Genomic DNA, 23,236 nt, shown 5'->3' with positions numbered 1-23,236 from the left:
GTGAACCAGTTATGGGGAATGATTCAGATGAAAAATAATGCTGTATTTTTAGATCAAGAGCAGTGCTGGTAAAAGTAGACATCAAATGGCAGCCTTGTAATGGCATACCGGGGTAGATGGATTTTCTTCAATTAGACTACTTGCTTAGAGAAGAAAAACTTCCTATGAACTGTGGCTGCAACACCAACCATAAACTATGTACTCAAGTCATAAGGAGAGTTGGATGTTAGCCCTGCTCAAATGAATTTATGGAACCTACACCTTAATAGTTTGTGGTTTGTTTTGGGTTTTTTTTTAAACTCAGCCTGTTGTTATGTTTTAGCAGCTTTAATAAATAAGTTTTTTTGAGTGATGTTCTCCAATAACTAGGCTGTAGAAAAGAAAGTCTAATTTATTCTGGAGATACAAAGACAGATTCTAGTCCTTGCTCTGTGTATTTATGCATATTCTATGTGCAAGCTTTCACGGTAGCAGCTCTGAGTAGAAATTCTCACCCATGCAGAAGTTGCTGCAGAGGTCAAAGTGAAGGAGCAAGTGGTTGTGTATTTTCTCTCAATTATATTTTGAGAGCCCCATACAGTGAGATTTCTAATTTTAAGCAACAGGCATTACTTCCAGGAAAACGGTACCAATACTGTAAGAATAAGAAGTCTTCTCTGCACAATGAAGCTAAAAGAACTTAAAGGGATATTAAGACACAAAACTGCAGGAAGTATTCTTAAAAACAGATGTAGCATAGAGCCTGGTTACTTGCCTGGACTTGCAACTGAGAGCTTTTTAAAAATTAAGCAGCCTGAAATGAAATTAACTTTTATAAGATGATGTTGTTGTTTCAAAAGCATGCTGATTGCTGCCTCAGCAGAAGCACTGAGCAGTAAATTGCTTTTGATGCATTACAAACAGATTTTTCTGGTTAGTTGTCATTGACAGTGATGGCTTTGACATTGGTCTAGTCTGCAGAATTAATCAGAGGACACCCAACAGCTGTTACATGGTAATTGTTTCAGTCTGACCTGGTCCTCTTCTGGAGGGACACCCAGTAATTATGAGTTTATCCAGCAGCAAGATTCTGAATCTCTCATGCTCTTCCATCATGACAGATGTTGTCTTGTTCTTTGGGCCTTGTCTGGCAAAGACTTAAGTACCTGGCCTAGTAAGCTCTTATTTTGGATATAGAACACTCCTTTTTAGCTGCTGTAAGACCCTGCAATAAATAACTAGTATTCCTCAAAAGCAGTTTCCTTCTTTGGGCTGTTGTATGTGCATTAGAGCTACAGCTGGCTCTAATCATGCTCAACTTCTATTTTAAAGCTAGGAAATATGTCAGCAAGACAAGGAACACAGCTCTAGTAAAGGAGATTCTTGATTAGTATCTTGTTAGTGACTTTGTAAGAAATAAGTGAAGCTGATCTTTGAGAAATGGTGAGTTATACCTGAGATTTTTCTCAGTTCTGGGCTGAACAGTAGAACTTCCTTTTTTTCCTGTTTTCTCCAGAAGTTCTAGGATGTGTTAGAGAACATTGTCTTAATCAAGAAATTTGCTTTAAACTGCTCCCCTCCTCACCCTTTCTACCCCATGCTTCAGGTTGATCCCATTGTTCTTCCATAAATTATAGCTTCTGTATAGAATTTGCTTTTCCAGGGGCTGAAGAACTGATCTGGGATTTCTTCTGAGATGGATTACATGGTGTAGTCATTCATTTCAGTATTTGGTGTTTTCCTAGTTTCATCTGTCTGTACAGTATAGTAATCTTGACTCTGTCACAGTTGCTTTTTTTTTTCCATTTAAGAAATAAAAGTAATGAACAAAATGGAAGACAGCCTACAACTAAGCAAGTCATATTTTGGAGCAGTCCTCAGGTGCTGATCACTTGGAGATGGTCTCGGAACTCTTTCCAGGAAGAATTATGTGGTTGGACAAAAAAAAAAATATTAATACATTAGGCAATGCAACTGACTGCACAGCAGTAAAACTTATTACAGAAATTACTGACAAATAATACGGACTATGTCTCTTGTTAACAGCATTCGAACTTATTTTGTGTAGCAATAAAACTTGCAAGACAATTGGGTTTTGAAGGCGTCACAATGCAATCTTGTGAAATATAATAAAAGGTGATTCCCTTATTCAAATGACCTATTTTAATAACCTGAATCCTGTATACAGTACAGCACAAATACTAAACAGGCTCTTGTTTCGGTCAAATTGGAAGAAAAGATTTATTGCTATACTAAAACTACCCTGTCTTACAGATTGCAAAATAGAACAAAACATTCTGTTACATTTTCTGAGTTAATCAAAGCTTGGAGAAGTACATTGGAGAAGTATATCTGTATCTGCTAGGGTAGTTAATTCCAAGTGCTGGTGAGAAGAAGCTGGATAAAATCTGGAGTTATAATCTCCCTGTGTGATTTTGAGTTACATTTTTAAACTAAAAAAAGTCTTTTGCTGGATGGTAGTTAAATAGAAAGAGTGAAAAAGTATACCTTCATCTTTATTTCAGTGCTGCTATCTGTTTTTAGTCTTATATTCATTTTTGCATTTCTCTGGAAGATGCTGATACTGTCAGACTGAGATCTTTTTGACTTGTGGTGATGGTTTAAGTGGTCAGCTGCGCTTTTCTGCCTGAGGCTGTTGCCTCCGGAACAGGAATGACTGAACGGCATGTGGTGTCACTCAGGAATAGTCACGGGTAGCCTGGCATGTTACCTTAAACTGACTGTCAAGGATGGATATGACCTATTGTCACTGGAAGTGCTGCTTACAATTTCAGGAAAAGGTAGTGATTTGACAGTAGAAAGACTAATGCATCTTCACCATGGAGCTACGAGCAGAGATTGGCCAGAGCCTAGCAATACTTATTAATCTGCCTCTTGTGTGTACAGGGCAGATTTGGCACAGTTTTCAAGTGACAACTCTAGCAAGATTTGGAAAAATTGAAATTCAAATACTTGAATGCTTGATACAGCAATAGCTTCACAAAACTGCAGGGGGAAGCAGATGACTACTAATGAGCGACTTAGAAATAGTATTTGAAGCTGAAAAATATATTCCTTAACTGTTTAAATTCTTTGCTTCTGTGCACCCTTTGAACCCTAGTAACTTTAAATTGAGGGGTACTCGGTGACCTTACAAAAGGGTATATGAGATGCAGATGTGCATTGTCACACTGTATAAATAGCCTTACAGAGAAGAGAGTACGCATTTGCTGCTCTTGACAAAACTGGAGCCAAGAACAGTTCCCTGGCAAAGTTAAATCAATTGATCAAATAAAATGCATAGGAACAGCCACAGGAAGCATAGTTGGAAGCATTACAAACTAAGGGTGTTTGTCCTTCAGCTCTCACCAGCTATATTTAAAGATTTCGCTTCCAGCACTTTTAGTATATTGGTTACTTCCAAAACAAACAGTGAAAATTTGTAGGTTGCTTTCCTCTCTAATAGTAGAATAATGCTTTACTGCTTTGATTTTTAACCCTGAGTTTTTTGGCAGAGTAGCTGAGGTTCGGGTACTGTATTTGATGGCCTTTCTTTTGAGTTGTTGTACTTTATTGTCAGAAGGCCAAGCTGTCTTTTCTCATTAATTCAGATCATGCCTTAATTTTCAGCACCTCTTGCTTGCCAGGCAGGTTTATGTTAAGATCCTAATTTCTTCCGAGTGTGGACAATTGTAATTCAGTATCCAAATCTGTAAACATTTCTAATCAGATCCTTTAAGAATCATATTACTAGTTAAATGTAGTTATTTCTTCTGGACTTTAAAAAATAGCTTTTTTACTTTGTACATCAAAAAGTAATGCCTACCATTTGGAATTTGTCATCTTTGTGTTAATAAAATTTGCAAAAAAAACCCAAACCTTAAGATTTTTCTGAGCAGAAAATCATAATGGAGTGTAAGTTGGGGAAGTTGTGCATGACCTCAGTCTTGTATATAAGAGCAGCCTCAGGGAACATAGTGGGTCAAGATGTCTTTTCCTTAGGCAGAGCATTGGAGGAGTTCAGTCTGACCTACTTTCCTCTCTGAGGAAAGGGTAGCCTGCCCTGCAGCTACTTAAATCTTTTTCTGAAAAATGAGTGGTGGGGACACTGAAATGACATTGTGCAGAATTTGTCCCAAGGACAAGTCACTTGCAATTTTTTCACTCTGGGCTGATATGATCACAGTAATCTGATGACCAGCCAATTTGCAATTGTCCACCGAAGCTGAGTGAAGAGGTTATATCTTCTAACAGTGCTTTAGTTTTTGTTTGTTTGGGTTTTTTGCCCTGAATTTCAATAGAAGACAGATTCTAACAGCATCCATTGGAGCAGTCCTTTCAGCTTAAATGTAAATTAATCCAAAATAGTTGGCTTTCCACTGCTGTTGTGTTAGGATTTTCTGTTAAAGAAATGTATATATGGAGGAACAAATGATGTATTTATTTCACAAATACATAGTGTCCTTTAGGAGGCAGTGCGTTTAGGATGTGATATGCCAATATGTATGCCTTTACATTCTGTGGAAAAGCCAGAGGAATTTGTTGTTAGGGTTTGTCTGCTATTATGTATTGTTTTATGGGTCATAGTTCAAATGCAAATCCAGAATAATGCGCGAGGTACCCTATGGACTTTACCTTTCTGAAAAATACTGTGAAAACTTGTACAGTTTGGAACTTCAGGGACAGCCTGAAACATGTAACACAGGGATAGCTTGAAAATGTTGGTCAAGCTATAACAGAAATACTGGTTTTGAACCAGGACTGCTTTACTTGCATTGCTGCTTTCCAAGGAGCTGAGTAAGCTGCAAAACCATATTCGGTTTTCTTAACAATGCTGCTGGCTTCTGAAATGTGCTTAGATGACACCTTTTCTGGTCAAATAGTCAGAAGTGACCACAAGACTGCCACTGACATTTGTATGTCTGTAACAGTTTCTGACTAACGGCTCTGTATCCTTCAAGTTTGTGCAGTGTGATTCACAGGCAAGAGGACATACCAAGGAACAGGCTCTTGGAGCAGGAGAGTTGTATGAATCATCAGCTTCCCAGCATGACAGTCCTTAAACCTTTCAGTTGCTCAGAACTTCAATCTGCCTGTGTTTCCCCAGCAAATATGGCCATACAGCCACTTCGGTCGGTCTTCTGTACTGCTGAGACTTGAGATCACAGTCCTCTTGGCTACATGAGAAGGAATTTTTTTTGTGCCTTTTAAATTTTTTTCTTTTTTTTTAAATATAAAACTTGGTCTCCTGAAGTCTTCTTGCTTCAAATCACTTTATATTAGTATTTAATATTTAACTGGAGTAAACATAATATTTTGTAATAATTTTAATAAAGACAATAACGATAATGCAGGTAGAGCTTTTCATCTAGTATTCCTTGATTTTTAGGGTTTCTTCATCGGGAGTACTATGACCATGCTGTAGTTCTCATTTTATATGAAAAAAATTCTTTCATTATTGTAGAGTTGTAACTCTACCTTATGCAACAATGAATCAGTTAATGGCAATTAAAGGCCAGTTCTAAATAGGTCATGAGCAGTGAGTCAGTAGGGCTAGTGTTTCAAGCGTTTCTTATCTTGAATTAGGGTTGTCTGTGTAGCTCTTTCATGTTTTCCAGTAGGATCATCATCTCCAAACCTGTTCTGTGCTGAAATCTGGCTGCTTTGTTCACTGGTATGAAAATTACTTTTGCTGTGCTAACTTTCACTATACATCCATTCAAGATGTTTTAAAATTTTCTTTCTGTGGAGGGCCAACTGTGCGTGTGGCAGTGACCATGCTGGAGCTGTTCTGTCTGCCACTTTGAAAGTTTGGGTACAGCTTTCAAATACAGTTACATACTCCCTGTGGTGAACAGCAGAATCCTGCAATTATACAAAGAATTTACACTTCTAATGCGGCTTGTGCCTTAGGTGCTCTAATTTGTTTGTATGCTCATATTTAGAAAGCACCAACTGGCTTGTGTACATTGGTGCAAGGGACATTGCTGAAGGACTTATGTGGGTTTGTCAGTCCACTCTGGAGGAAAGCCGCTTTCTAAATAGTGCTGCATGTTTTGCCTGACCTATGTTTTGTTGGTTTTTGTTGTTTTGTTTCTTTTTTTTTAATGTGAGGAGCAATGAGTATTAGAAAACATATTTAATAGGCAATAGGAAAAAAATTAGTGATCTAGGCATGTATTGAAAGGGTCAGATGATATTTTACTGTGTAATTTTGTGTCTCTCACAACTGAATGCCATTCCCCTGAGCTTATTTTTCAGAGCATTGTGATCTGTTATTACTAAGATGGTGACAGTGGTCGGGTGAATTACTTTCCAAAACCAATAAAAGCAAGAGGAGAGAAGCTCTGATTTTGTATTGTTTGTCAGCTACTTGGCATAGCTGTGAGATGGTGCAGCGCTCCACAAAGACTACTATATTTAGCTGTTTCCAAGGAGATGTTCTGTGCGATATTGATAATTGCATTAATCCTTGATTTACACAATCTGCAGGAAAGGAAACTACTCCTTTTCCTAGTGTTGGCTTTTTAATTGCTCAATGATCTGTAATTTATAGACACCTTGATTTCAGTCATTTGTGTGTGTTGGGGGCAAAATCAGCGGTTCAAATGATCATTTTTCTACCATAGAAATGATGCATGAACATGAGCATTGCTTCTTGATGTTACTGTCTTACTTATATTGCTTTGTTTCTACTTGTGTGAGGTATGTCTGCATGTGAAAGACTTCCATTGTAAATAGGCTGAAGGGATGGCTTGATGACATCCTGTGTTTTCTGTGTCAAAGGCTAAGAGCATTCATGTCAACTTCTCTTGTGCCAAGAGTACTGTTAAGATATTCATGGTTGAAAACACAACTCTGCTCAGCATGTGCAATTTTCACTGTATAACAGAACAATCTTCCTGTCTCTGGGTCTGATGGTTTAGTCACACTCTGCATAAAAAATCTTCTAGGGCAGTATCATCCATGGACCTGTTTCTGATGCAGTCAGCTTAACATGCTTTGTACATCTCTGAAAGCAACTATGAATTTCTGAGGTGGAATTATTTCAAGCAAAATTTTTGAGACTTAACATCTAAAATATATTCTACATAGTTGACCTGCACTGATTGAATTAAATTGAATTGGAAAGGAGAAGCAAACAGCCAGCTAAAAAGCTAATGTATTAATTTAAACCGTGTAATTCACTGTGAATGCTCTTTCTGCATACTGTTGTCCATGAACTGGAGCTTTTTAATTGCCTTGTTGTTATACTGCATGTTTCATGGATATATAAAGTATATCACATCATGATGACTACAAGCAAGCAACCTTGGTACTAGTTAAAATTCTTCAGGTTATATTTTATTTTGATTTCCATTCATACTTTATTTGGAACTGCAGCTGACCTACTTGTTCATTTCAATTAAATACTTTGAGACAATGTCTTTTCTTTTGTAGAAAAGAAGAAAGGATAGCACAATGCTGAAGGAGAAAGGAAATGAGCAGTTCAAGAAAGGAGGTGGGTTGATGATCTTTTAACACCATATGGATGTTAGAGGATCTTAATTAATGCTTAGCCATCATGGTGATGTTGCAGAAAACCGATAGGAAGATGTCACACCTATAATTATTCAAACTTATCGCCTATATCATTTTGCATCCAGCTCTAGAGAACAGAAAGAGATACCAGACCTCCTTAAGAGTTAAGTTGAAATCTCAAAGACTTGGATTACTAAAGCAGGATTCTCATGAAAGCTAAGTGTTTAAATCCAAGAACATGATACAGAATTGACTGCCTTCCAAGTGCCAGGCTTTCTTTTACTAATCAGAAAAGGCTTCCACTAGGCTCTGAGTTTTGCTAATGCAGGACTCGGTGGCTCAGTAGCTCTGTCGTACCTTTGTACAAAAAAATTGCATGCTTCTTTTTACCCACTGACTCTGTTACATGTTTTATTTATGTATGTGTGTGTACATATATACACAGACATCTGTATATACATATACACACATATGTACATCTATATGTACTTACATGTATATTTGTATAAATATATGCATACATGTATATACATACATGTATATGGAGATCTAGACACATGTCTGTGTATATATATAGATGTACATTTACATGCATACATAACAACAGGGTTGAGGTCAGTAATAAATAACTGTACCAATGCTTTTAATTAAAAAGCATAAAGGGAGAAGCGATTTTGACACCTACCCTTCATTTAATGTTCTGGTGGCTAGAGGATTCACAAAGAAACCAGGAAATGCAGATTCATACTTTACTCAGTCAGCAGGGACACAAACAAGTAACTTCCCTTTCCCAGAAGTCCCTGATAACCAGAAAGTGACCTTTGTGTTGGAGGTCTCTTATTGTGTGCTAAGAGAGCAAGATTCCTGGGGAACGATTTACCAATTCAGGCAAGCATCAGAGCAGGCAGAAGGAAACTGCTTGGACCATGAAAGCAGCAATCCTGTAATGTTGGCTGAATCATCTTGTGAAGTCTCATCCATAGTCTCATCTTGACAAATTCTTTGGCAGATCTTTTCAGTGTGCCTGTGCCTGCCAAAGTGCTTACTAATGAGAAATACACAACCTTTTAAGCACCTGGATGGTCACCAGCTAATGTGCACAGAAAGCATTGCTCTGTTTTGAGGACAATGCAGTTGTCAGCTGGCAGGGCATTGTTCAGAGTCAGTATAGGGCATTTTCACTCTTGACTGTGCCTTTATTAGAAAACAAATAACTTGATAATCCCATGTGGTTTACCACTGGTCCCTGCTTTAGACCAGATGGATGACAGATGACCTTCAGGTGATAATGGATTTGTGATGAGTGACCTTTAAGTCAGTTACTGAAGATGATGTGGCAAATAAAATATCTTCGTAGCTACATTGCTACATTGAACAGATATCGGTGCAGTGACATGTTTCAGCACGTGCTTCCTTTCAGATCAAGGATATGCTTAATCTAATGAGATTCTACCTCTAAGGCTGGTACTCAAATAGAATGAAACAATTTCAGGGATAAGAATTATATGCACATCATGTTGTACTTGTTACATTAAGCTCAGGACTATATTTCTGCTTTTACAAGGGTGTTGATTTTGAAATAATGAATTGTCATTGATCTATGTACTACTTAGTAATGCACTTTGTCTGAAAGCAGCTTCTGATTCCAATTTAATATTGTATCATATATTGAGAAATGTTTCCAAAGAAATCTTAGCCGTGTGGTTCACTGACTGTACTGGCATTTGAAATAAATGGTCTGTTTTGGTTTATTTTTCCTATTGCATCTGCAGACTATGGAGAGGCAGAAGACTCTTACACGAAGGCTCTGCAGATTTGTCCAGCCTGCTTCCAGAAAGATAGGGCTGTTTTGTTTTCAAACAGAGCTGCCGCAAAAATGAAACAGGTGAATACTCTTTTTATGAAACACTATGTATTGATTATATGACAAATGCAATAACAAAGTCATTAGAGGTGCATAAAGGAGGGCAAAAGATTAAACCTGTTGGCAGGTTTTGCTGCTTGCTCAGTCTCTCATGCTCCCGGTAGAAATGCTGGCACACTTGGTTTTACTGAAGATGAATACTACCCTGAAAGTTGCAATTGGAACAGCTGTTCAAAGTTGCTCTGCTGCATTATGTTTAAAACACTGATTTTTCTTTCATTCTCTCTGTTTTAATGAAATCAAAGTTCATGTGGAACAGATGTCTTTAAGCATGTTTAGTTTATGAAGACCGTGTATTAGATTGTTTTTCTGAAAGCCTGGATTGTCAGATACTTGTCTTCATTTAATTGGCTCAAATGCTTTGAGGCGTAAGCAGAACTTCCTAACTATGGCTTTATTAATTTAGTTAGTCTGCTTCACAGTTGCCGTATAGTAGGACAGATGTATATACTAGGGTATGGTCTGGATAAAATGGCTGCAGCTTTCTTCATAGGTTTTCTATTCCTTGACCAGGGACAGGTGCCCAGATGGTACTAGAAATAGCAATGCACTTAGGTAGCATGGAAGGTATAGAACACAATCTGTCTAAACAGAAGCTTTCACTTCTTTAGAAAGAGGAGATGCTAAGAATTCGGGAGAAACGACTTCCTGTTTTTGCCTTTGTTTTTAAAATTAAATTATTACAGAAAAATAGCATATTAACTCCTATCCTCAGCTTACTCTCCTGCAAAGGGAACTTTCTTGCAGTTTTCTTCCAGTATTGAGACAGATGCAGTTCTGTTTAGAAATGTACCTTGCAGCCATGTTTAGGCATAAATAAATAAATTCTTACTCAGCGTAAGCTATTCTTGTTCAGCCAGAATTATCTAACTTGCTCTTGGGATACTGAATTGTTTGAGTAGACAAGAAAAAATGGAATAAAATCTGTAATAACAGATGATGGAGCCTATCAAATACGAAAACTGTAAACTGAAAAACCTCCTCATAATGCTGATGTTAACTATTCATATCACTAGGAAACTAATCCAGTAGTCCCCAAATGAGCCCAAGATGATGAAAGAACTGTGCACGAACGAGTGTATTTCACTGGCATAGATCGCTGACAGACCAATGCATTACTCTGAAAATAGATTCATATTGTTAATAACTTCCCCATTAAGTTTGTTCTTTCATACCTGCTGCACCCATTTGCTTTGCACTACAATAAAAGCTTATGAGGCAGGAATCTATGAGACAGATTCTGTTTTGTGGAGGAGAAAATAGTTCCTTGGGTGTAGAAAGATTACAGCTACATAGATCAACAATACAAGCATGGAACAGCCTGATTTTTTTTTTTTTTTTTAAATATTTTTTTTTTAAAGCACTTTTACTGTGGATGAAAATCGGATCTCTGTCGCAGCTTTTGGGTTTGTTTGTTGTTTTTTTTTCTTGTTTCATTATAATCAGATTGCCTGGCTCTCATCTTCTCACCATGGTTGTCTGGCTGCACTAAACTCTTGTCTCTACCACTTCTGGAAGTCTCTCACGTTGTTCCTTGTAGAGGAAGCTGTATTAGTGCTAAAAGCAGTGTCTGCTTTCCAAATGTCTTAGTACAGACAAGAATTTATCTGGGAGTCTTGGGAACTGTCTATTCCAACCCCTTAATTAATTGACAAAGGTAGAGAAGCCGTAGGTCGGCTAAGCCAAGGCCTGCAGATGTGACTCAGCCTTTTGAGCGTAGCTTGCTGCTGGCTGTTTAGTGCAGACCGATTAGTGGGGCAGCCGTGCAATTTGAACACTGGCAGCCTTCACAGAGAGGAAGCTAATCACTGGTAAAGAGCTTTACAGCAGAAGCAACGGTATGGAAAGCCTTGATTACATGAACATCCCAATTCCTTGGAATGCCAGACAAACCCTTTGCTTGCAATTGCAAATAATCTGTTTCCCAAGAAATATGACTTAAGTATAACAAAACTATTTTGTGTTCTAGGACAAGACAGAAGCTGCCCTAAGTGACTGCAGCAAAGGTATGAATTTTTTTCAGTGTGCTGCTCTTGTGCCAGATCTTTCACATACAATTATGCCAATTAGTGCCTTACTGCAGAGCTGTAATATTTGGGCATAAAGGTCTTAAAAGAATTTATAGAAAACCTGTGGTGGAAGACACCTGAATCTAGAATTATTTATATTATTTATACTATTTATTTTGTAAAATATCTATCAAACTTTTCCTGTCTGTAATAATATACTTTCTATTCTCTTGTGCCAATAAGGCTGCTGTTTGTACTTCTTTTTAATAAGAAAGTCTTTTTATTATGGGAGCTGTTTCTTTATACCTACTATTTTAAACCCACTTCCACCTGCCATTCCCCCCCTCCAAATCTTGGTTTCATCCCAGATTCCAAAGAACCGTGAGGCCTTAGAATTAAAAGCATTATCAAGTCCCTTTTATACAAGGCTTTTGCTTTGTCACAAGGGCTTATATGCTCTCCCATTCCTGTCCTGCATAGTTTTCTCTCTGCAACTTCTGGTGAAATCATTTCAGCTGTGCACTGCTTTATTGCTTCCACCCACTCACCCATGCTCAAATATTTGTTAAACTCCCCATGACAGCTGGGGAAAAACGTCTAAATTACCAATCAGAAAACTAATCCAATGGCTGTGTGCCAGTACTGCTTGTACAGTAAATATTAATTTGTACATGCTAAAAGTGTTCTTGAAGGTAACGAATTCTAGCTGGCCTTTGTTACTTTGGGGGGTTGCCTTGTTTTGGTGGTGGTACATTTCGAAAAACACTTCTGCTAATTTTGTAGTGGCTGAAAGGCAATCAGTCTACTTTGCAGCAGTGAGACATAAACCTACCATCGCTTGACACTCCCCGGGGACTTGGCTTACAAACTGCAATGCAACACTTGGAGCACAGCAGAGCAATTCACACTAACCTGCAACTTGCTGACTGTAGCATTGTCTTTGTCCATCCAGAAGAAATAAGCTAGAATATTTAGCTAGATAATCATAGATTTAATTGTCCTGAGAATCATTTTAATGGATTTGTAATGATAAAATGGGCAGTCTTTCGTACTCGCTCTTTCTATGATGAAAAATGGATGAAGGAATTCTAGAGAAATTACCGTTTGCAGATTACTGTTAAGTTTAGCATTCAGTCTTAACTGCATCGGTAAACATGGTCATGGCTGCCAAGGGAATAAGGAGAGGAAAAGCTTAAATTCAGTCAGTATGCCCTTCTGCTAACTTGTAGAGCTAATACAATTGTTTGTGGATTCCCAAGCCAATTTCGACTGTTTGATATTAAGTTCAGAAAAACACCAGTAGTTCTCCTGGAATTTGTCTCAACGTGAACTGACATAAGCAGGGAAATGCTTATTTTCCCTGCTCTGTGTATCTTTAGGTATATTTAACTTTAGGTGTAATCTAATAATATATACTTATTAAATATACAAAAGCTGAAAAATATCTTACAGGTCCTTAAAATTTCTGAAGCGTCACTTAAAATCTCTGCGTATGTAGTATTGCAAAATTAAATGTTTGTGCATTATAAATCACTTCTATCCATGATGGATTGTAGACATTAAATGAAATATCATTTGCTTTAGACCTTCGCAGGCAGATGTATGCCTTTCTGAATTATGACTTAGCTTTTAAGCTGTGACTCTGCTTGATTCTAACCTACATTATAAAGATAACTATTTACTTATATACACTTAAGAATTCATTTGAGCAGCATAGAAATGTTTCAAGTAAAATGCTGTGCTTTGGTTTTGTTTTCTAGCGGTGGAATTAGATCCGAACTATATTAGAGCTTTGCTGAGGAGAGCAGAACTATATGAAAAAACAGAAAAACTAGATGAAGCTCTGGAAGATTATAAGGCAGTCCTAGAAAAAGACCCATCAGTTCATCAAGCCAGAGAAGCTTGCATGGTAAGCCTTTTTAGTATACTTTGGCCTAACTTTAAACCAAGATCTTTTCTTTCCTATTCTAAATATTCAATGATGTTTATGCAAGCAGCTTCATATGCACTGGTGATAACTTTTTTTTTCGAGTCTGAAAGTGTTGTGGTTTTGTTACCTGGTTTTACGTTAGGAAGATTATACGAACAGCCACAACTTCTATGATGAGTCTTGGGTCCATAAAGCATAGTCCTCTTTATAACTTTGTAAAATGAGTGAAAGTAGACGCGTGTTCTGAGCTGTAAGCACGTAATTACGTGTTTAGCTGTTGAATAGTGTGCGCACACAGACACACGCTTCTTTCTAGTGCTCTGATTGGTGCTGTTAATTGTATTTAGGCATGTGCTAGAAAAGGTTGCCTGAACCACTGCTGTGTTTAGTAGCTATCATTCTAATAAGGATCTGCAATTTGGAGATCAGAATACAAGCACCCTATAATGCAGTTCTTGCTAGCTGTTTAATTAGTGGGAGTCTGGTTTTCTTTCAGTAGAATTATTTCTGATTGGTAAATTTGCAGTCAAATGCCTTTATGGCATAATTATAAAATAACTACTTTTTTTGATGACTTGATTATATATCTTTGAGAGTGGCAAAGAGACGGGATTCTATCAGTCTGTATCTATGTTTGTAGCTACTTTAAAATGTTGATATTTTTGTTTCTTGATGTAGCTGTTTTCTGTTCTTGTTCTTTGTTATGCCATGTGTGTTTATTGGCCACTTTGAGTTATTTTACTAATAGTGACTGATGTCTGCTATTAATCTTCAAAAACTTAGCCTTTCACTTGAAGGAGAGGGCACATTGTGGTTGCAAACAGCACTCCTGATTCAGTTACTTTCTTTGTTCTAAAAAAAAAAAAATAAATCTGCAGCTTAGTACTGTGTTCCAATGTCCACTTTCAATCAAATTACAAACACTGCAGGATTAAACAGTTCTTGCAGAATCTTTGCCATATCTCTGTAAGTGTAAGGAAATGCTTGAAAAGTTGCCTTGGCCTTTAGGATGCGTCAGCTTGGATGAAAAAAAGGTAAACCCCTAGCACTTCCTGAAACCTCAATCTAACATGTAAATAATCCCTACTCCATGGGGATTTAAAGTCACTGCCACAGCCTGTTGATTTGAGGTTTTAAGTAACTCTGTGTAAAATAGCAGCAGGAAGTGATTTTTCTAATGATATTTAGTATTTTAATGTTCAGTGTAAACAGCTGTGGATTTGACAAGTTCAGAGAGTCTTTTCACAAGGGTAGTAAGAAGGGAAATCTGTTTTGTGCAGAAAGTTCCTCTTAGGCTGCTTGCTGTGCTTATTTTTGAAAAGAGGTTCTGAAGGCTGTGTTGAAAGGACAAACTGGTAGAGATGTGGCCAGACAGCCTATGGTTTTGAAGGGACATGTGCTAATGAAAGGTAGCCACTATAAAAAGTACAGTGGTGGTCACTTTTTATCAGAGTGGGAGGTCATGGTAGGTCAATGGTTTGCAAGCACCAGAGAGCCTGGAAAGAGCTGACCATCTTCTGCAGGGAAAACAACAGCCAAACTATTCTTTACTTAAATTTTAAGGTAAATGGATGCAATTTTAAAATGTAATTCTTAGTTGGGCACCCAAATCCATATGCCAATACTTGACTTGATTTATATCTGGTTAAATTTTCAAAGGGCATAATTATTTTAGTTCAGCTTCGCATCAGTGAACCTGCAATGTATTCTGCCCCATAAAGGAAAAAAAAAATCATTTGCTTCACCTACCAAATTATCTCTAAAACCACTTGGAATATGTCAAAGCAGAAGTATTTTTGAAAGGCTTAGGTTTACCTGTTTTAACTCTCCATTTGGGAAAATAAATCATTAGTAGTGATCTCCCCCTGCCCTGCCCCCATACTATGGTGTTGTAAGTGACAGATTAGGAACTGCTTTTATAGCATATTAGACAAGAAGCCTTGCCTGAAATTACTTCCTTTGGGATGGGATCAGTTGCACTGATGGCAGAAAAATATTCTGCTTAACTGTGTAACTCCTGTAAGGGTATAGTTTCACAAAACAGCCAAACTGATCTACTAACTGCCTTCTGCTTACAAAGCTGTCCAGTTGCTCTCCTTGTGCTAGTGCTGGTACTAGCTCATGTCCGACCCTAGGGGATGGCTGGTTCTATATATGAATCTGGCAGACAACTAACTCTGCTAAAGGGAAAAACAGCAACAAGCGAGCAAAAAAAGCCACCAACAAGAAAGCCCCAAAGTAAACGCTTTTATATTGCCTTGGCTTTTCGCAGTCAGACAAGTTCTACTGCAAATGCTAGTGAGAAAGAAAGAAGATGTGGTCAAGGCAGTGCAGGAATTGGGGCCATCCCTTTTGGCAGCACCCACTGAGAAGGTCAGTTTACTGTACTGTGAAACAACCCCCTGATGCTTGTTGCATGCATCTGGTTGAGAGCAGGAGAGCACTTTATCACCTAGCTCTTGGCAATGGCTTAATAAATGACAAGCTTGTCAAACTTCATTACTGCATGGGCAGTGAATGTGATGGGTCCATCGCAGTCTAGAAAAGAGTATTTGTGTTGGCTTTGTTTATAGTCTCCTAGCTGAGACTATGGCTTATTTGATCCAGGAATTCAGCCAAGGAGCCTGCTGACATTTCTGAAGGAAACGATGGTGTTTAGTTTCTGTAGCTTGTAGTCTTTTAGCATTAGACTAGCTCCAGAGCGAGGCTTACTGTAATCTAGCCAGTTACTTGGTAAAATAGTGTTAGTGTATAAGGAGTGCATTTTAGCAAAGAACAACTGTGAAAATCAGGGAGATTATGAACCACCAGTTAGGACTCCACAGATTAAGACTTAGGAACACTGTCAGTAGTTGGTACAGATTGTAACGATTTTAAAATACATATATTTTGGGTGATTGGAACCCCCTGAAAGTATAGATACTGTCCTTTATATCTCTTGCAAAACCACAGTTTTCTTTCAGTGAGTATGCCTCTAAAGGTCTCACAAAAGAGCTCTTGCTCAGTAACCAGTGGAGATTTGGGCTAGAAGAGAATCATAAACAATGCTGCTCTTCTTCCTGGCCATCTTTCAGGAATGTTTTAGAATGATCAGTAATTTGTTCTTAATTTTTATAGCTGGGAAGCACAGAGATTGACTGTTTCACATACCTTCTGCTCCTTGACCTCATTTTACTATGGCACAGGCTTTAAGCTCACATGTGGTGCAGAACACTTTGTACAAAATGCTCTCAGTTTACATTGCGGTGAGATTTAGGACATTCTGCCCTGAGTTGGTCTTGTTCTTTGTCAAGTTTCAGGCTAGAAGCAATCTTTTGAGACTGAAGCTTAAAACCCCTCTTGAAAAATTGTTAAGGAAATACTGACAGCTAGTTTTATGCATTTTAAAATATTCAGAATAAATCTCTAAATTTCATAATAAAAACCCAATTCCACCTGTAACGTTGACTTCAGATATGTGGTTAACATATCTAATATGTAGGAGACTAAGAAGCTTTGCTTTATTGTAGGGGAAAGTGCATTGCTCTTCACAGAAATATTGCAGCGTTTTTTGCCCCTCACCGGTAATGAAAATAATGCATCAAGAGAATTTGCAAATTAGCTTCATTCGCTGTTAGAGCAAATCTTTCTCCTTCCTGTACACAGAAAATATTTCACATGCTGCTTTATGGAACGTCATGATCTTGTTAAATGGCAGTTTAAAAATATTAAATACACAGTAGTTCTTTGCTTTGATGCCTGATTTGGTAGCTGCTCTAAAATGTTAGTACTGTTTATATTTCATGTGTATAGTGCTGGTGTTTTGATTTAAATCCTAGTTTTGCACACTTTAGGTACTTTTGACATCTTCAATGCCAAGTGAAACAGTTTGAAATTATAATGTTTTGTGGTCAAATAATCCCTATTGATGCTTTCCCAGAAAGTGTTTAATTATACAGTATCAATCTTTAGGTTTTGTTTTTAGCAGGTGTGTAACAGTGTTATGTGAATTTTAGCTTCAACACAGTTTTTGAGGGATTGGCAGGCCAGATAAACTTATTTACCAAAAGAAGCTGTACTTTGAGGTAAGCATCATAGCCACCTTTCTATAGATAACTAACCTTGCAGATATGTTCCTGGAAGGAGAAATGCTGAGTCTTTGGAATAATAGTATTTAGACAGACAAAACATGGAGTATGTATTTCAGATGGATTTGTGTCTTTGTTTCCTGCTAAAGCCTAATGTCCAAATGTGAGAGACACACACTATATATGCCAAACTTGTCCAAGATTCAGCAAATCTCCCAGTCACAGTGCAAACTGAATTTAGAGCCTGGGGATATCTGCACATGTTTTCATGCAGGCAGCTTAGGTCCAGATCTGCACCCAACTTAATAAGCCCCTCTGGGTCAGCAAGGAGTAAGATGAGGTCTGACTGGGCTAATTAGATCTGGCTCACTGGTGGTGATGCTGGGCCTGGGCTGGTTTCAAGCTTAGCCATCAAAATATATCTGCATTGTATTCCTTAGTATTTGGTTTTTTTGAGGTATACCATCTCTCTTCCCCACCATGATAGAAAATGAACCGTAGTTGCCTGTGTTCACCAGTGTTTCCTGCATTGAAGAGGAGAGGAATAGTCAGGCAGCCTTGTCAATGGGCTTTTTCTTGGGGTGAATGTCTTACTTCACTGTAGCAATGACACCAGGATGACAAACCTATCCTTGATGACTGGAGCTGTAAATGATAGGAAAGAACAAGATTAGGAACTGAATTCTTTAAGTATGTTGAGAAGCTAGTTACCACAAGGGAAGTGTATCAGGAGTGAATTCCACACCTGTTACCATAGTCTGCAACTGTAATCAATTTACTGATAGCACCATTACAGCAGATCTGTCTTATTTGCTATGCCTCCACAAGAAGAGACAGCATAGTTATGCATATAATTGCATGCAGAACTGTTAGAATTATACAGTAGCAAGCATAGTATAAAAGCTTGAAATAGTACTTCTGAAAAATATGAAAAATATGTATAAAAAGTTAGTCATTCATAATATATTTTGTTTTAATATTGTACTTAACAGATGTATAGAAAATGCAAAATTTAAGTGATACCATGGTAAATTGTATTCACTACAACTGTGTAGTGAATTTAAAATTCTAATTAAAAATTATCATTGCAATCATATAGCAAAACACCAGTACTGTGTAGGGATGGAAGAGGAGTCACAGCTGTTCTAGGCATAAATGGGAATCTCAAATGATTAGGAATGCATAAACCATGTAGTTACATAATACTCATTAGAAACATGATAAGTTAGTTTGTGATGTTGCAACAGTTTTTAACACTGGTGCCAGTTCTGAGGAGGGAGAGAGCACATTAATGTACCGTTACTTGGACTAGTACCTCGCTCAGGATGAACTGTTGGAGTTTCCTCCCCATGATCAATTGCCAAATCAAGGCCCTCCCTGTCTTCCTTAGAACTATGCCGTATATTGCATAGTAAGATACTGCGCATTAAACTATGTCCTGAAGTTTATGGACAGTTAATTAAGTGATCTTCTGATAAAATATTTGTATTCAGAAGACATTAGTGTTTTCACAGTGCCGATTTCCCATAAGTATGATACTACTGAGAACTGACTTTATGGATGTTTTCCTCATGACACCTGTGCTTATGTTCAGAATTCAAGTGCTGTGCTTGCTTAGTTCCTCTAGCCTCTCTTTACAAATTTAATGCATGCAGCAGAGGAGAAAGGGCTAAAATGCACTTTCATTCTAAGTCTCTTAGATTGCATAAGCTTTTCTGTTAAAATCCCAAGCAAACAGATCAGATCTGTTTTTCAGCAGTAAAAATGTATGCCTGTATGAAACCTGCGCTCACAAGTTACAACTCACTGTTTATGTGAACTGATGTCATTGGATGAATTACAGGTTTCCAAAATAAGATGAAAGTGTGGATTGACATAAAGTTTCCTTGTAAGCCGTAAACAGTGTATCCTGCATATATGATGAAAATTCCATAAGCGTAACCAATTTTTATCTCTCTCCACAGCGATTACCTAGACAAATTGAAGAGCGGAATGAAAAATTAAAGAAAGAAATGTTAGGTAAGTAGCGTGTACTTATAACTTGCATAATAATCTAGAAAAAGAAAAATGCATGAGTAGAATCTCTTGTATAAAATTTAAAGAAGGTAAATCTTAAAGGAAATACTTGTTCTGTGTTAAACAAAACTCCTGATTTCATTGTAGTTCTCTATTGCTTGGTTTCACCTACAGTTTTAGCCAAGTTTTAGCCAAGTTTTAGCCAAATAATTCTCCTATACAGAAAAGGCTATTAGTTAAATTTAAAGAAAGAAATGCTCAAGATGTAAACCAATTTAATATTAATGCATGTAAAAGCAGGGGAAAATGATTTGAAATAGACCAACTGCTCTGCCCTTTCTCTCTGCAAGTAAACCTTCAAAGGAAACATTCCCATGAAAGGGATAAAGCAGGGTTTTCCCTAAACCTTCACGTAAAAGAAGTCAACCAGCTGTAGCTGAGCATGTTTGATCTTGTGTCTGAAGAAATAAATTTGCTTCATTTTGTAGCACTGCCAACCTACAGACCTCCAAGTCTTCATATTCACCTTGATTTATGTACTATTTCAGTTCTTTTTGTGTGGAGACTGAATTAGAACCTACCTAGTGTTACAAACAGGCATCTGGCCTCGCTAGGTGCAGAATTAGATCTCCTACTGCATAGCTCACTGTCTCTTGACTTTTTACAGTTCTATACCAAAGGTTACTATTGACTCTACTTTGTAGAAAAGAGATTTTGCTTAATGTCACTCATTTGAATGTATTTGCTGCTATCATCATGTTGTATGGTATTGCTTGGATGATATCTTAACTGGATTGATGTATTTCAAAAGGATAACTACTTAAATAAGATTGCCCAAGCAAGATTGGTTTTCATGTGTCATCTTAAGTATAAAGCACTACCTTGCACCATTCACAGTGTTATGGTTAAAGTAACAGTTTTGGGGGGAACCTCCTGCCCAAAAAAAGACTGCTGTCAATATTGTCTGCTGTCTCCTAGTTAACAGGGCTTGTTAATTCTTAAAGGTTCAGGCACTACGTATGCCAGTCTGACATTCTGGTGCTTTTTGAAATGAGTTTTTATAAGCTTTCCATTTGTCATGTTTAGAAAATCCATACCAAAAACCAAGAACAAATGACAGTATAAGATAAAGAGAAACTAACTGTACCTAGCGTGTTTCAGAAATAGCTGTCAATAGTTATGTGTTTACTCATTCTAGGTGTCACAAGTAGTAGATGAAATGTTATTTTAACATGAGTAGGCTTTGAGGGTTTGGGATGGGAAAGGGGAAGACAGTGTTTTGCAAGGCCTGGGAAGGAAACACTTCCCAAGGTTTACAAAATCCTGCTGTTCTGTCTGAGGTCAGGGAAAAACCCTTACAATTGAAGAAGAGGGATTAGGTGGGAGTTCTGGAAGGAGTGAAAGAAGACAAACGATATAGAGTGGTCATCAAGAGATTTCTTTGGATTGTTGTGGTTGTACAGTGTATTTGCGCTAAGCTGTTTCAACTTTTCTTTTTCAAGAACTTTGTTAATGCTATTTACCAACTGAGTACTGTGTCAGAATAGAAAATTGCTTATGCTAATCGGTTAGGAGATTATCTGACTCCTGGTTAAACAGTGTCAGGTGTGCAAGGATTCATTCCCCCACCTTGTCACAGGGAAGTCAGCTCAGGTGTCTGGGTTGTATCCCAGATTTTTTCATTCCAGGAGAGCAAGTCAGATGCATCCTAATAGTTCCAGGCTAGGCCTGGTCCAGGAGCACTGACACTAAACTTATTCACCAACAAAATCTTTAGAAAGAATGTCACACTTCATGCTTTGGCTCCTTTGAAGTTTGGGTATTGAATTGAAATCTAATTTTAGTCAATGAATCAGCCAGTAATGTTGTTTTTCTAGGCTTTTATTCTTTCAACTAAAACCAAGTCCTGGTATACCCAACTAACTAAGACTGTCCTGAAAACTGAAGCTGTGTACAAACAAACCAAAATAAATGGAGTGCATCTTCCTCCTTCCCCAAGTGTGTTTCCTGTTTTCCAGTGCTACAGCTCATTACTACATAGTTTGTCAGAAGCTGAAACCACTTCTTAAGTGGTTGTGTGTAAAATAAATAGGAGTACACATTCTTGGCTAGATTTTTCTTCTGGACTACCTAACTGTGAATTCTTGTGTGCAAGTGGTAGTGCATGTGATTGATGAAGTTGATGTCACTAGAAAAAACATGTTTTGTTGCCAAGCCGAGTCCATTTCTGCAGTGTGTTCTGCAAGGGTCTAACTTTTCCAAAGTTGATGTTTGTATTTAAATTATTTTCGTATTTTCCATTCAGCCTGTGCAGGTTAGTGCTGCCACTTGCCACTGAACTTTGCTCAGTACCAACTAACCTCTGAGTTTCACATGAATGAAAGCTTAACTTACAGCACACTTTGAAAGAAGCTTTTAAATCCATGTGGCGCTCTCCTTTTATGCTTTCATAACATAAGCGTTCTCTACCTCAGTAATTGCCCAGGAGATGGACATATACTGACCATTTTCTGTGTTCTTTTTCATTTCTCTCCTGACTTAAAAGTCAAAGATTTCCAGCTATTGTGCAACAAGCTAGTCTTGTTTAGAGGAACTAATTATTGTGATAACAAGGACCAGCTCCTCTGGGGAGAGGGTGTGAGAAGAGGGGAAGCTTGGCATAGTTTGAGCAAGGTTTAGCAGCTTGAGGGCTGCGACAACAGAGTTTTCCACATGGCGACAGACGAGGCAAGTATATTGGATATAAAAAAAATGGGATGGAACATATGCCAATCTGTGTAACCCATCTTATACGCACAGAGTTCATCAAATCTAATTAAAAACTATTGGGACTTTCAGCTTAAGTTATAAATGAGTGCATTCTGGAAAATAGTGAAATGTACTTGATTATCAGCAAAGATATTTCTTAGGTTTAGTGCCTAAAGAATTATGTTTCTTTTTTATACTGAAGGGTATGTTGTACTTGCAACTAAGCTGCTAAACCTTGGTACTGTAAAGAGGGAGGTCGCTTTAAATTGTTCAAACCAGAGCAAATATACAGTTACTTTTAGTTCAGTCCTCACTTGCTGTTTAGGGAAGGGAAAAGGATTAGCCCTCGCTCTTTTAATTGCTTAAGAAATATTGTTGGTAATACAGAAAGTTATACGAAGATGAGAGCTCATCAGGAAATTTGTTTTTCATCCAAAAAAAAAATCTTAACATAAACAACATCTAGCTTTTCAACTTCCAAACCTTGCGGTAACACCAGCAATTGTACTAGAAGAATTGCCAGAAAGACTGAACGGCAATTAATTTTGGCTGTTGCATCTTAATGTAAATTGTGAGAAATCTTTGTGCATCTGCCTTTTGCAACAGGATGTTACATTGCCGTTTAGGTGAGTAATGAATCACAGACTTCTGAGCCGTAAATTGATTTTTAGCAGTTAGTTTTCTTGTTAACCTCTGAATATTGCTTTGCTGAAGAAACTTAACGTGCTGGAGTTCCAGCTGAAAAGTAGATGTAGGCTCTCTAAAACATAAAGAATAAAATCTATGAAAATATGGTCTCAGAGAAGAGAATGTGACCCTGCTCCGGGACAAGTGAGTGTTTGACTGCTGAGAACTCTTTGCAGCTGAGTCACAGCTCCACATGCCTTTTTCCTTCCTTCAAGCACAGTCCCTGTTTTAAGAGAGCTTTTCTTTGGGGGGAGGGGGAGGTTGGACTTAACTACAGATCTTAATTTAGGGATGAAAGGAGAGTGGGGGAGGAGAAAATAGTGCTTTCCTACAATGATGGGTTTATGTGCGCCAA

At 37.7% G+C, this 23,236-nt stretch overlaps 1 protein-coding gene across 3 annotated transcripts in view; it reads left to right on the top strand.

The window, feature by feature from the left end:
• TTC1 (tetratricopeptide repeat domain 1) overlaps nucleotides 1-23,236 on the top strand; it is a 49,181-nt gene that overhangs the window by 3,526 nt on the left and 22,419 nt on the right. For all 3 annotated transcript variants that reach the window (XM_082489883.1, XM_082489881.1, XM_082489882.1), the window contains exons 3-7: nucleotides 7,420-7,480; nucleotides 9,273-9,385; nucleotides 11,394-11,430; nucleotides 13,194-13,342; nucleotides 19,395-19,449. In XM_082489883.1, the coding sequence (XP_082346009.1) occupies nucleotides 7,420-7,480; nucleotides 9,273-9,385; nucleotides 11,394-11,430; nucleotides 13,194-13,342; nucleotides 19,395-19,449 (415 nt within the window). The remainder of the gene's footprint in view (nucleotides 1-7,419; nucleotides 7,481-9,272; nucleotides 9,386-11,393; nucleotides 11,431-13,193; nucleotides 13,343-19,394; nucleotides 19,450-23,236) is intronic.

Source organism: Vanellus vanellus, assembly GCF_965231255.1.
Source record: "Vanellus vanellus genome assembly, chromosome: 13".
NCBI lineage: Eukaryota > Metazoa > Chordata > Aves > Charadriiformes > Charadriidae > Vanellus > Vanellus vanellus.
The sequence above is the reverse complement of the archived record's forward strand: the minus strand, read 5'-3'. Positions and strand labels throughout refer to the sequence as shown.